This window comes from Micrasema longulum, unplaced genomic scaffold (assembly GCF_059751315.1).
Source record: "Micrasema longulum isolate JH-2025_06_02 unplaced genomic scaffold, ASM5975131v1 h1tg000859l, whole genome shotgun sequence".
NCBI classification, from domain to species: Eukaryota; Metazoa; Arthropoda; class Insecta; order Trichoptera; family Brachycentridae; genus Micrasema; species Micrasema longulum.
In genome coordinates, this window is record NW_028278051.1 from 714,557 (window position 1) to 726,419 (window position 11,863).

General features: G+C 32.7%; 1 protein-coding gene across 3 annotated transcripts in view; it reads right to left on the reverse strand.

The window, feature by feature from the left end:
- pbl (epithelial cell transforming 2 pebble) overlaps positions 1-11,777 on the reverse strand; it is a 149,370-nt gene extending 137,593 nt beyond the window's left edge. For 2 of the 3 annotated variants that reach the window (XM_088231179.1, XM_088231178.1), the window contains exon 1: positions 11,420-11,720. In XM_088231179.1, the coding sequence (XP_088087305.1) occupies positions 11,420-11,501 (82 nt within the window). In that variant the 5' untranslated portion in view covers positions 11,502-11,720. Of the gene's footprint in view, positions 1-11,419 lie in introns of all 3 variants that reach the window. The other variant, XM_088231180.1, reaches the window with a different exon arrangement.
- Positions 11,778-11,863: the final 86 nt, after the last annotated feature.

Genomic DNA, 11,863 nt, shown 5'->3' on the forward strand with positions numbered 1-11,863 from the left:
ATCACGCCATTTCACCGTAGGGGTGGGCAGAGGATAGGTCGCCACACACGTCTGTCCTGACATACATTTCTAGCTTCTTTCACATTCATACATCTTGGCATACATACACTTCGGTTGTGTCTGCTTTTGACATGACCATCCTCAGATTTTGTTTTATCTGATCATGCCACCTCTTTCTTGGTCGTCCTCGTCCTACGTCACCATTCATTCTCGCCATATATATCTGTTTGACCATACACGTATCATCCACCCTTTCTTGATCTTATCAATTACACCAGTCTCGAATTTGCTCTTTCGTCTGATTTCATTATTCGCAACCCTGTCATACACACATTTCGACCACGTGCACTCTGCTTTCGTCCTTCCTCTGCCAATTCCATGTTCCACTTCCATACACGAGTGTAAGTACAAACACCCCGTTGCGCACGCTAGTCTAGCTTCGGTCAACATTTTTTTATTGGAATTACTATGCTCAGCACGTCATTTATTTTGTCGCCCGTATTCACTCTCTTTTCGCAATCTTTTTTATATTCTTCCATCTCTTCAAAACATGCTACTTGTTCAAGTCATTCGTTATTCACATGTATTATGCACTCAGTAACCTTACTTCCCCTTTTAAACACCCTTACTTAATCATATAAGCAAATTAAAAAATGGACATATCAGTACCGCTCAAATAAAAATTTCAACAAGGAACAACGTTTACAACGAATGAAAATATAAAAATTCAAACAACGTCTAATTTTATAAATATTATCACTAAATAGATCGAATTCAATCAATCACTGTACAAGTCACACTTAATATTTTTTTTTAATTTGATTATTTTTATTATTTGTGAAAACTACGCTATTTATAAAAATATTAAAAACACACAAAACGGATAAGATATACCTAAGCAGATAGTAAAAGTGATTAATTTCCACTCAAAGGTGCAGCATAATTCTCTGAATTTAACGAACACCACACCTTTGAGATAATTTCAGTCACTCGAATAAAAATGAGAGATTTTAAGAATCACCTTTTTTTAAATGTCCAATACTTTCATATAAAAATATTTTTAAATCTTGTAATACGTTTGTGAATGTTTGTCCAAAATATTGTTTGTCATAAATAAATGAACTTGACAAATCTCTCAACTCCATAACTAATTAAAACGTTGTGATAATTTGTATAACACCTTTAATCCTAAAACTAGTAACTATTGTGTACATATTTCACATAAATATATTCATATATACTACACTTAAGGTGATGTAAATAATTATTTGTTACAAATCAATTTAGGTCTGTCAAAACATTGGTCAGCCATTACTCAAAACAAGCTATTTCTAGTTAAACAAGGTGTTCTTTAAACCCTGTCACATCCGAAACCACGATAATCAGTATGCGCAAGAAGACATAGCATCAAAAATAAAAAATAAATAGAACAAAGCCTTTTTTTTTTAATAAATTTTTTTAAAAAACAAATGGTTGCTTGCTTCTGCAGGGGACAAGTGAGGGGAGCGCGGCGCATCAGACTCCCCCCTTCTCACTCCTCGTTTTACCCCTGCAGAAGTAAACAACCATTTGATATCTTATTATTTTAATTTTTATTCGTTCTAAAAAATTATAAAAATAATAATAAGGGTTTAATGAACACCCTGTATAGTTGGATAATTTATAAAGCGCCATTTTTGTGAATATCAACTCAAGGGCGCTGTACAATAAATAAATATCCCAGCACGTCTTGCAGCTACAGAGCGCATCGACGGTTGGGATTCTAGTTACTCGTTTCTAATTAAGATCAATTAAAAATTATAACAGATAGGAGCTAGATTACAGCAGGTTTTGCAGCTACAGAGCTCATGGACGGTAAGAAATCTAGCCCCCATTTACACATTTTAAAAATTGACAAATAAATTAGTGTATTAATGATATTTAAAAATAATAAAATGATAATAATATAAATAATAAAAAGGAGTGTATGGAACTGAGCCGTCGATGTGTATACAAGATGAGTTTTATATTAACGAATTGATTATTACTATAATTTAAATTTGATCATTTACATAGCAAGTTTTTGTGTATTTTATTAGTGTTAACATGCGTATATAAAATGTTTACCGTAATGAATTATTTTTTACTTTGATTTAATTTCAATCAAATTTGTTTACATGTAATTGATGAAAAATAATAAGTGTATTTTTTATTTAAATACTTCTGTATTTTAAATATTAATTTTAATTTTTTGTAGACCAAATAAATATTTATAAAAACGGACACAACTTGTGTTAACACCAATATTCCATAAAATGAAGTGAAATCTTGATCCGCGTGGACAGAACTTACACTAAAGTAATACGTATTTTATGATTACAAGCGTTCACGTAACTGGAGCGATCGTGTAAAGAAAGGTATTGTATAATGGCGACAGGTGGTGCCGGTATAACAAGTGTTTGGCCCATCTTACACGCATCGTCCAAATCCACAGGGTACGGTAAAAAATAGGGTGGATTGCCATATTTTTTATTTAATTATTTATTCAGCGGCTACACTCAAGTAAAGGAAATCGAGTTAAGATTAGTCGGCCTCATGGTGAACTGGTTGTGGACCGTGGAAAAAAAACATATTACCTATAATACGATAAAAATCATTTCACCCTATGTTATTTATCGCGCCGTGTGGATTTTTACTACCATCTAAAAACAAAAATTAACAGGTGCACCTTTTACCATCGTCTGAAATGGGCCATTGGGGGAGCAAAAATTGACAGGCGCACCCTTTGGAACGAAACGTTCCGACGAAAAACGTTATTCCTCTGCAGAATTTGTAAACAAGCTAATGGGATCGTCAGTTACTTATTTATTTATTTATTTATTTATATACGGCATTTCTGCCATTTACATATATGTGGTATAAAGAGTGCTTAGAAATAAAAATATTAAAAATAAAAAAAATCGAGTATGAAATATTAATATACTCGTACTGTACACATTATTAATTACTTGAAATACATACATATTTTAAAGAAATTATACAATAACAAAATACATTCATCAATCAAATTATAACTATTCCAACCCAATCTTCTGAAGATGATTTGCTCTTTTTGATAAAAATATGTTGGTCACTTAATTTTTTAAGTTAGGCAGAGATAAACTAAATATATCAAAATGTGATGCATATTCATTCCCGGTATTCTGTAATCTAACAATAGGTGAGTTATATTGAGCTACCGTTCGAGAATTTTGACAATTAAATATTGTAGATGTTCTGCTTAATCTAGGTGGTACATAGAATGAAATCAATTTCAGTAGATCAGGGGTATCAAACATTGGTTTTATTATTTTATATAAAGTCATAAGATCGGTCGATGTTCTTCGTTCTTGCAATTTAGTTAATTTAAGAGAGTCTAAAATTTGTTATAATTTAATTGATTAGTAGAAAAACCCATCTTAAAATTAATATATCTAAGAAATTTATTCTGAATTCTCTCAATAGAATCTGAGAAAGTGATTTGATAAGGTGACCATATTGGAGAATTATAATCTAGTTGGCTTCTAACTAGAGATGTGTAAAGATATTTTAATGTGTTTATATTATTAAAATCTTTTCCGGTTTTCAGTACAAATCCTAATAATTTTACAGCTTTGTTAGATATTTTAATAATGTGCTCTTTAAATAATAATTTTGAATCGAACAAAACACCCAGATCGCTCACGGTAGAAACATCAGTAATTTTAAAAATAATATGAACATAAAAATATAAATTATTATTATGGATAACTTATATAGCGCCATTTTCATAATATAATACCTCAAGGGCGCTTTACATAGTGACTCTATTGTTGAATAAATTTAATTGAAGCTTTTAAATTTGTAATTTAATTAAAACAATTTATTTTGTTGTCACATGCTACGGATTTATTCGAATGATTTACAGAACAAGTGGGTTTTAAGATTTTTCCGAAACATCACTTCACTTCCCTCTGCGATGTCATGCGGGAGACCCCATGGCGTATAATGTGGCCGATCCATCGGGCTCGCCTCTCTGAGATGGTTTTGATTAGGTGCCTTTCTGGCGTAAGTACAGCCTGTGAGCTCGCCAATACATGACAGATGACATTAACATAACCATAGAAAAACATAGCAGTTGAGCTCTCAGAAGTAAAGCAACGTGAATGCAGCAATGCTTGAACTACATGTCAATAATATTCTAATAATAAATAATATTATTTGGCCATACGGAACTTTAAAGCACACCTTGGTTTAAATACTAATAGTATTTTATCGGTTAGGTAGGTGTATTTAAAAAAAATGTTGCGTACCTGAAAAAAGCACAAATAATTATGTTTTTGTAAATGATGTCAGTAGCGACACTCAGAGAGTGGCTTTGTGACGTTTTGACATTTTTTATAAGAAATTCATGGCGTAGCCGAAATACTGTTATAAAAACGAGGATGTTTTTGTTGATTGACGTTAGCAGGGGCTACCCAGGGGCGACTTTGTGACGTGAGAAATTATTTAAAAAAAGAGATTCATGGCGTAGCCGAAATATTGTAATTAAAACGAGGATGTTTTTGTTGATTGACGTTAGCAGGCGCTACCCAGGGGCGACTTTGTGACGTGAGAAATTATTTAAAAAAAGAGATTTATGGCGTAGCCGAAATATTGTTATTAAAACGAGGATGTTTTTGTTGATTGACGTTAGCAGGCGCTACCCAGGGGCGACTTCATGACGTGATGAAATTATTAATTTAAATATTTTTTTTCATTTTACATAGCGTAGCCGAGATAAGAAATTGCGTGGTGTTTCGAAATTTAACCGTGTAGGTAGCCGCCTAGTTACAATATTATTTTTGTATTTGTATAACTCCTGTTTTATAATGTTTATGTATTTATCGCTATAAGAATTAAACTAAAGATAGTTTTTACTTTTAATCGCTATCCGTTTTTTAAATTATGTTTGTAACACTCAGTAATATTTATTTTTCAAGTATTCAATGTTATTTTTGCATTTTAATTAATATTGTTAATATAAAGCGTATTTTTATTTATTCGAATTTACTAGACTGTTTTTATTACAAAAAATAAAAATGCATATTTCTCTATGTATTTTTCTGTTATAAACAATCTATTAAAATAATACACATCAAATTTCCATTGTCTGTTGATTTTATTTGCAATCTTCTTTTTTTTCGATGGTTAAAACTCTAGGAAATTCAAAGACAATAAAATTTTTACTGTCATATATTGGCGAGCTCACACGCTATACATAGCCTATACGATCCTGCTGAGAACCTCGTCATTAGTTATGTGGTCTCTCCAAATAAATTTCTAATATTTTTCTGTAGCACCACATCTCGAAGGCCTCTAGTCTTTTTATATCTCTTTCGGTAAGGCACCATGTCTCACCATGGCACCATGTTAAGAGTATTTAAAGTAAAGTAAAATTAATTGAATGAACATGCATTTCTTTATCTTTTCTTTATGAAATATTACATAAAAAGCCAGTTATACAATAACTGCTGAATTATTACAGTAGGTAATGAAAAATGAAGAGAAAATGTGTATAATGTTTCTAGTCGATCGATTTTTGATGAAACCTTGTCTGAGTATATTCGATATAGAAATAACAGAAACAAGAAATTGAAGAATTTTCAATTAATGTTCAAGAAGAATCGAAGAGTTTTAGATATTTGATTATTGTTTTTTTCGTCGTATTTACTTAAATATTGGTCTATAAATTTAAGCATCTTAAAATATTACTATGTTAGTATTAATTACTAGAAGTGTTTTTACACTGTAATATTTTATAGCGTCTAGATATCACCAGAAGCATAAGACTGATCACCTTGCATTGATCTGACTGCAATCGGAGTACCGATACAGTGCCTGACTCATTAGGGTCTGATAAGGGAATATCGATAATGATGATAGATAAATAAAATGTATAAAAAACAACATAGGTAAGTAATATTATAATCATTGTGAGATTGCACTGAGTAACTTGATGACAAATAAAACAAAATGTTTAAGACGTTAAATTGGGACAACATATCAGGCCAGGGGCGCGATTATGAACGGCTGTCTTTATCGGTTGCAGGTTACCGACGAAGATTTTTTATTTAAAAAAAAAAAGAAATATTAGCGTTCTTATAATTTACACAAATATTTCAATTTTGGTGGCCATTTTCAACGAGTTGTAAATAACTCACTATAAGAAAATGGAAATCAAGTTAGGGTGAAGTGGGGTTTGAACCACGGGCCTCTGGCCCGTGAGTCTGCAACACTAGCCACGGGACCACAACCCGATTTAGATTTAAATTTAATTTTTCATACTAATATACACATTTTCGTACGTAAATATCGATTTTACTTTATACCGTCTCGATATTATGGAGGCATAATATTCTCCAATAGCAAGAGTATTTGCCTCTTAAACATAGCTTCACTGATGTGAAGATGTCAATCTCTAAAAAGTGATCATGTTCAAATGCCTGAATGATGTTTCTATCGGCATTATTGAAAGAGGGTCATTAAAACATTGAAGAAAACCGGGGTGCTATTCTGAACCCCTCTCGCGGCACGGGACAACAGTTTTTCTCGTGTATTTTGTATGTACATACACGAGACAATACGGCCGCGAGAGCGTTCAGAATACCAGCCCAGGATACTATTAGATTACGAATTTATTTATTTACATTTATTAAGACACAAGTCCCAACTCCATAAGACTGAAGTCCAGTGTCGAGTTAGTATGAATAATATGACACAACAATAACATTAAAGTATAATAAGAACATCATTAAAAATAACGCATAGCACATCAATATAGAAAAAACAAAAAAATACAAATATTTTATTTACATTAAACAAATTTATAATGGTTTATCAAATTTATTATTTTACATTACATATTAATTTTATCTCCTTTTGAATATTAATTATAAAAATGGTAAACGTGACAAAAACGAAAGAAATATTTTTAGAAGTGAATAATATTTATGATAATAATAACAGACTATAATATATTGTATATTTACTGTCTTAGAATGGGGAAGCTTTTCCTAGTTAGGCAGTTTAGATGAATCGTCAGCAAAACAAAATTAAATATGTATTTTTACTGTTACTACTCATTAAATCTATTGTATTATAATATAATTTTTTCCTATCAACTCGATCAAATGCTTTTTGCAAATCAACTGGATCATCAAATGGAAATCAAATGGATGGTTTTATCGGAGTATGGAGTGAGTGACAACCTTGTCCGCGCTATTGCTTCCTTGTACAAAGATAGTGTAGCGTGTGTAAGGGTAAATGGGTCATTAACTTCCTGGTTTGACATCCCTAAAGGAGTCAAACAGGGATGTGTAATGTCACCGTGGTTATTCAACATATACATGGATAAATGTATGAGAGAATTGAAAAGTATGGATGTGGGAGCGAAAATGAGTAATCTTACTGTCAGTTGCCTTCTGTACGCCGATGACGCAGTCCTCCTAGCTGACAGCGAAGAGGAACTGCAATCCTTGGTTACAAAGGTTTACGAAGTGTGCAAGGAGAGTGATTTGCTAATGAATGTGCAAAAGTCGAACGTCATGGTCTTTGAAAGAAATGTAACTATGACTGAATGTAAGATTGTAGTAAATGGAGATAGTTTGAAACAGGTCGAAGAATTTGTATATCTGGGTAGTATGTTTACTAGAGATGGAAATATGGACAAGGATATTGAAAGGAGGGTTAGTGCCGGTAACAGAGTTAATGGTGCCTTAAAGTCTGTCGTAGCAAATAAGTGTCTATCGCAAGAGGCTAAATTAGCAGTTCATAATGGAGTTCTGGTACCAACCCTAATGTATGGAAGCGAAGCATGGAGTTGGAAAAAAAGGGACGAAAGTAGACTGAATGCTGTTGAAATGCGATCCCTCAGGCGAATGTGCGGAAAAACAATGTATGATAGGTGCCCTAATGTCGAAATTAGAGCAGAATGCAAGGCTGAGTTAAGCATTATCGACAAAATTAAGAAAGGTCTTTTGCGATGGTTCGGTCATGTGGAGCGAATGAATGATGAAAGAACGGCTAAAAAGATTTATGATGCGAATGTGTCTGGTTGTAGAAGTCGAGGAAGGCCGAGAAAGACATGGCATGATCAAGTACAACAAATTCTTGAAAGTGGTCATGTGAAAAGTCGGAATAATCGACGTGCGTGCATGAGAAGATGTATGAATGTGAAGGAAGCAAAGGAAGTGTGCCAGGACAGAGTGGTGTGGCGTTCTATCCTCTCTGCCTACCCCTCTGGGGAAATGGCGTGATGGTTAGTTAGTTAGTTAGTATTATAATATGAAACTGTCATTGGAACATTTCTGTACATGCAGTTACAAGAGAAGATCCCAGCAGAATGCTCGTACGAGGTTTCCCTGTAATTGGAATTATTTAATACCAAAAACACGTACAACTTTTGCGCAATTTTTTTTTGTGGCCCCAAGAGTGTTCAATTTCCTGAGGTGATATTCCAAACGCTCTCACGGCCGTAGAAAAAGCTTTTATTTTGTATGTAAATACGCGAGATAAAAGTGTTTTCTACGGCCGCGAGAGCGGTTCAGAATACCACCGCCGGAAGAACATATTAAGTTCTCCAAAACGAAAGCCATTTTCAGGAGTAGTATACAAGTTTAGATTTTTTCTAAGGGAAGAGACCATTGCAAGAGACTGCTGCGAGATATTGCATAGATTTATATACTATTAATCGTGTTGTCCAGATTATTAATAAAATGTATGTTAATGAAGTAATTTTTATTTTCGCTATTATTTAATAATGTACATGCTTCCACTTTCCATTATGTTGTATCCCAACTCAACACAGGGCTCTTGGCCTCATAGAGTATATATAAGTTATTTTTTTGTAAAATACATCACATCCACATCCGAAACCACGATGATCAGTATGAGCAAGAAGAGATATTGGCACATTTAAATATTTTTTTAGAACGAATAAAATTTTGAAAAATAAAATATCAAAAAAAGCAAATGGTTGCTTACTTCTGAAAGGGAGAAATGAAGAGGGGGGAGGGGGGAATCTGATACTGCGCCGCGCTCCCCTCACTTTTCCCCTGCAGAAGTAAGCAACCATTTGTTTTTTTTAATATTTTATTTTAAAAAATCTTTGTTCTAAATATATTTTTAAATATGCTAATATGTCTTCTTGCCCATAATGATCATTGTGGTTTCGGATGTGACAGGGTTTAAAGAACACCCTGTATATATTTGTATGAATAAATAAAAAAACTAAATGTTTTTTTATTTAATAAGAGGATATGGTGTGTTAATTTATCAGTGCCTACTGTACTATTGACTAAAAAATCTATATAATCGCCAAAATCCTTGTATTTGAGCATAGTTATTTTTAAATTTTGCTATTCTCCTTAGATATTGATTAGTCTTTAAATAGCGTGCACAATATTATTGAACATTTATTAATAGTGAAAAATAGTTTTTCTAATGATATACAACGGTAATATAATTTAGTAGAATGACAAGAATTACTGCATTTCCAAGGTTTGTGTGTTGTTGTCTCAAGAAGGCCACATCAGTTGCATGCGCAGAAGTATTTGACAAGACAATAAAATTTCCAGCAGACCGGTATCTAGCGTATTTTGTAATAAGAATTGAATCCAGTAATAATATAATAATAATAATATTTGGCTGATTTATATAGCGCCATTTTTGTAAAAAATCACCTCAAGGGCGCTTTACAACTGGGGCTGTCGATGATTCGTAAGTTTGAAGGCAATTGGTTCCAGGCAGAGGGGCCGGCGGCGGCAAAAGCACGATCTCCAAATCTAGTGTTTGGGGAGCGCCGGATTTCGACAAGTTTTCCTCTTCCTGAATCAAATGCTGACCTAAGAGTAGATTTTCTTTGACATGTATTTTCCCTAATACAAAGGTCCGATAGGTATTTTGGAGCCATTTCATGAAGGGATTTGAATACTGTCCAGCACAGCTTGTATTTTATTCTCTCTGGGCTTTTTAACCAGTGCAAATCTCGAAGAGGTTGTGAGATGTGAGAATATTTTTTTACTCCCGTAATAAGCCTTACTGCTGCATTGAAAACAGAAGTTTATTAGTTTGATATTTTGGGAGATTTGCGTATATTCCATTACAGTAATCTAGACGTGAAACGACATAAGCATTTACAAGAGCTTTAGTTGCATCTATAGGAATATAGTAATATTTTATTTTTTGATACCTTACCAGAAAAATTAAATTTATAAATACTCAAGTAGAATAAATATAACTATAGGTAACGTACATATAACTTTAAGGAAAGGCGTCAAAAATTATATTTTTAGCAATATAATTCTATTAAAAAAATATACAATATGCAATATGTCACAACAAATAGTAAAAATTCGTAAATAAAAATGTAATCTTATGTATTCTAAATATTTTTTTGCTTATATCTATGACAGAACTTTTAAACCCCGGGTGTTCGTTCAAATATTCGTAAAAATACAAAATTAAAGATTAATTTACTCACGTACCTGCCGAAATTAAAAAGCGGAAAGTTTTTTTTTAATTACTGGTATCCCTAAATACGTCTCTATTTTTTCTGCTTATGTTAGTAGTCGACATTACACAGAAAATCTCGTTTTTTTGTTTGGCAGATGTAATAATAACAGTACATATTAAAAGAGCGTATCTCGGACCACTGACGTTTTTTTGCATTAAAACAAGGTGGACTTCAGATTTTTATTTCAACTTAAAAAAAACATTTTTGAGACGAAAGAGAACATTGTTGTTTTATTCACGTATAAAATAGCTTATTGCGATAATTTCTACAAGTTTAACTTCAATACGACAAAAAGTGGACTCCCGTGTTAATTCCTCTAAAGTACAGATTATCTGAAATAAAAGGCAAATTCTATAAAAAGAACATAACCTAGAAACTGGTAGATTTATTATTGAATATTAGTTTCTTCATTCTTTAAGTGGGAATAAAATAGTAACAACTTCTCTTTAAAGTACTGAAATTAACAAGACTAGCGAGCATGATAAACATGAAAGTTAGTAAAATTGCACTTTGGATGAGGTAACACTACTTATTGAAACTGACGTTTCGTCTAATTTTAGTATTATTTTTTAAATAATTTGAAATGTGTAGGAAATAATGACCAAATACAAACTTCGATTGAATTTTGTTTAACAGTTCAGCGAAATTTCCATGTAATATTCGTAAGAGCCGTTTTTGATTCAAATTTTAATATAACAGTGCGTACAATAACCGCCAAATATATGCAACAGGTTACCAAAACAACAAATAATATAGACTTTTCGTCACATGAGGACCATGCAAAAAATGACATTGACAATGAAACCTTCGGACGATCTAACCGACAACGCGCGAAAGCCATAAATAAATATTAAATTAATAAATTACCGTCGCTGTTTGATAATTCTTCTGTGTTCCCAGAAGATAGCACCGAATTCGGCTGCTGAGAGCCATCGGTAGCTTCGTCCATCTTGATAATTTTCACTCTTTTCGTTACATCAACCTCGGATTTGACAATCCTTCACTTCACAAAAAAACATATTCAAACTATGATACACTGGGATAAAACACCAAACGGACACTCTTTATTTTTTCGCGGACACAAAACTGAAATAACACAAACATAGCTTATAAATAAAATTACACATGAGACACCCTTCCGCGACAAAATCAGTTACAATTTGTTTTTAGCCAAATTTCGCTTTCGAAATTTTGAGCGATCTATGGAATTCAAGAGCGTCTATGCATAGAAAAAAAGCGAGTACCAAAGACACGCGTTGAAAATATTATCTTTATGGTTGTCTCTAAAGTGTTTCACACATCGTCGAAATT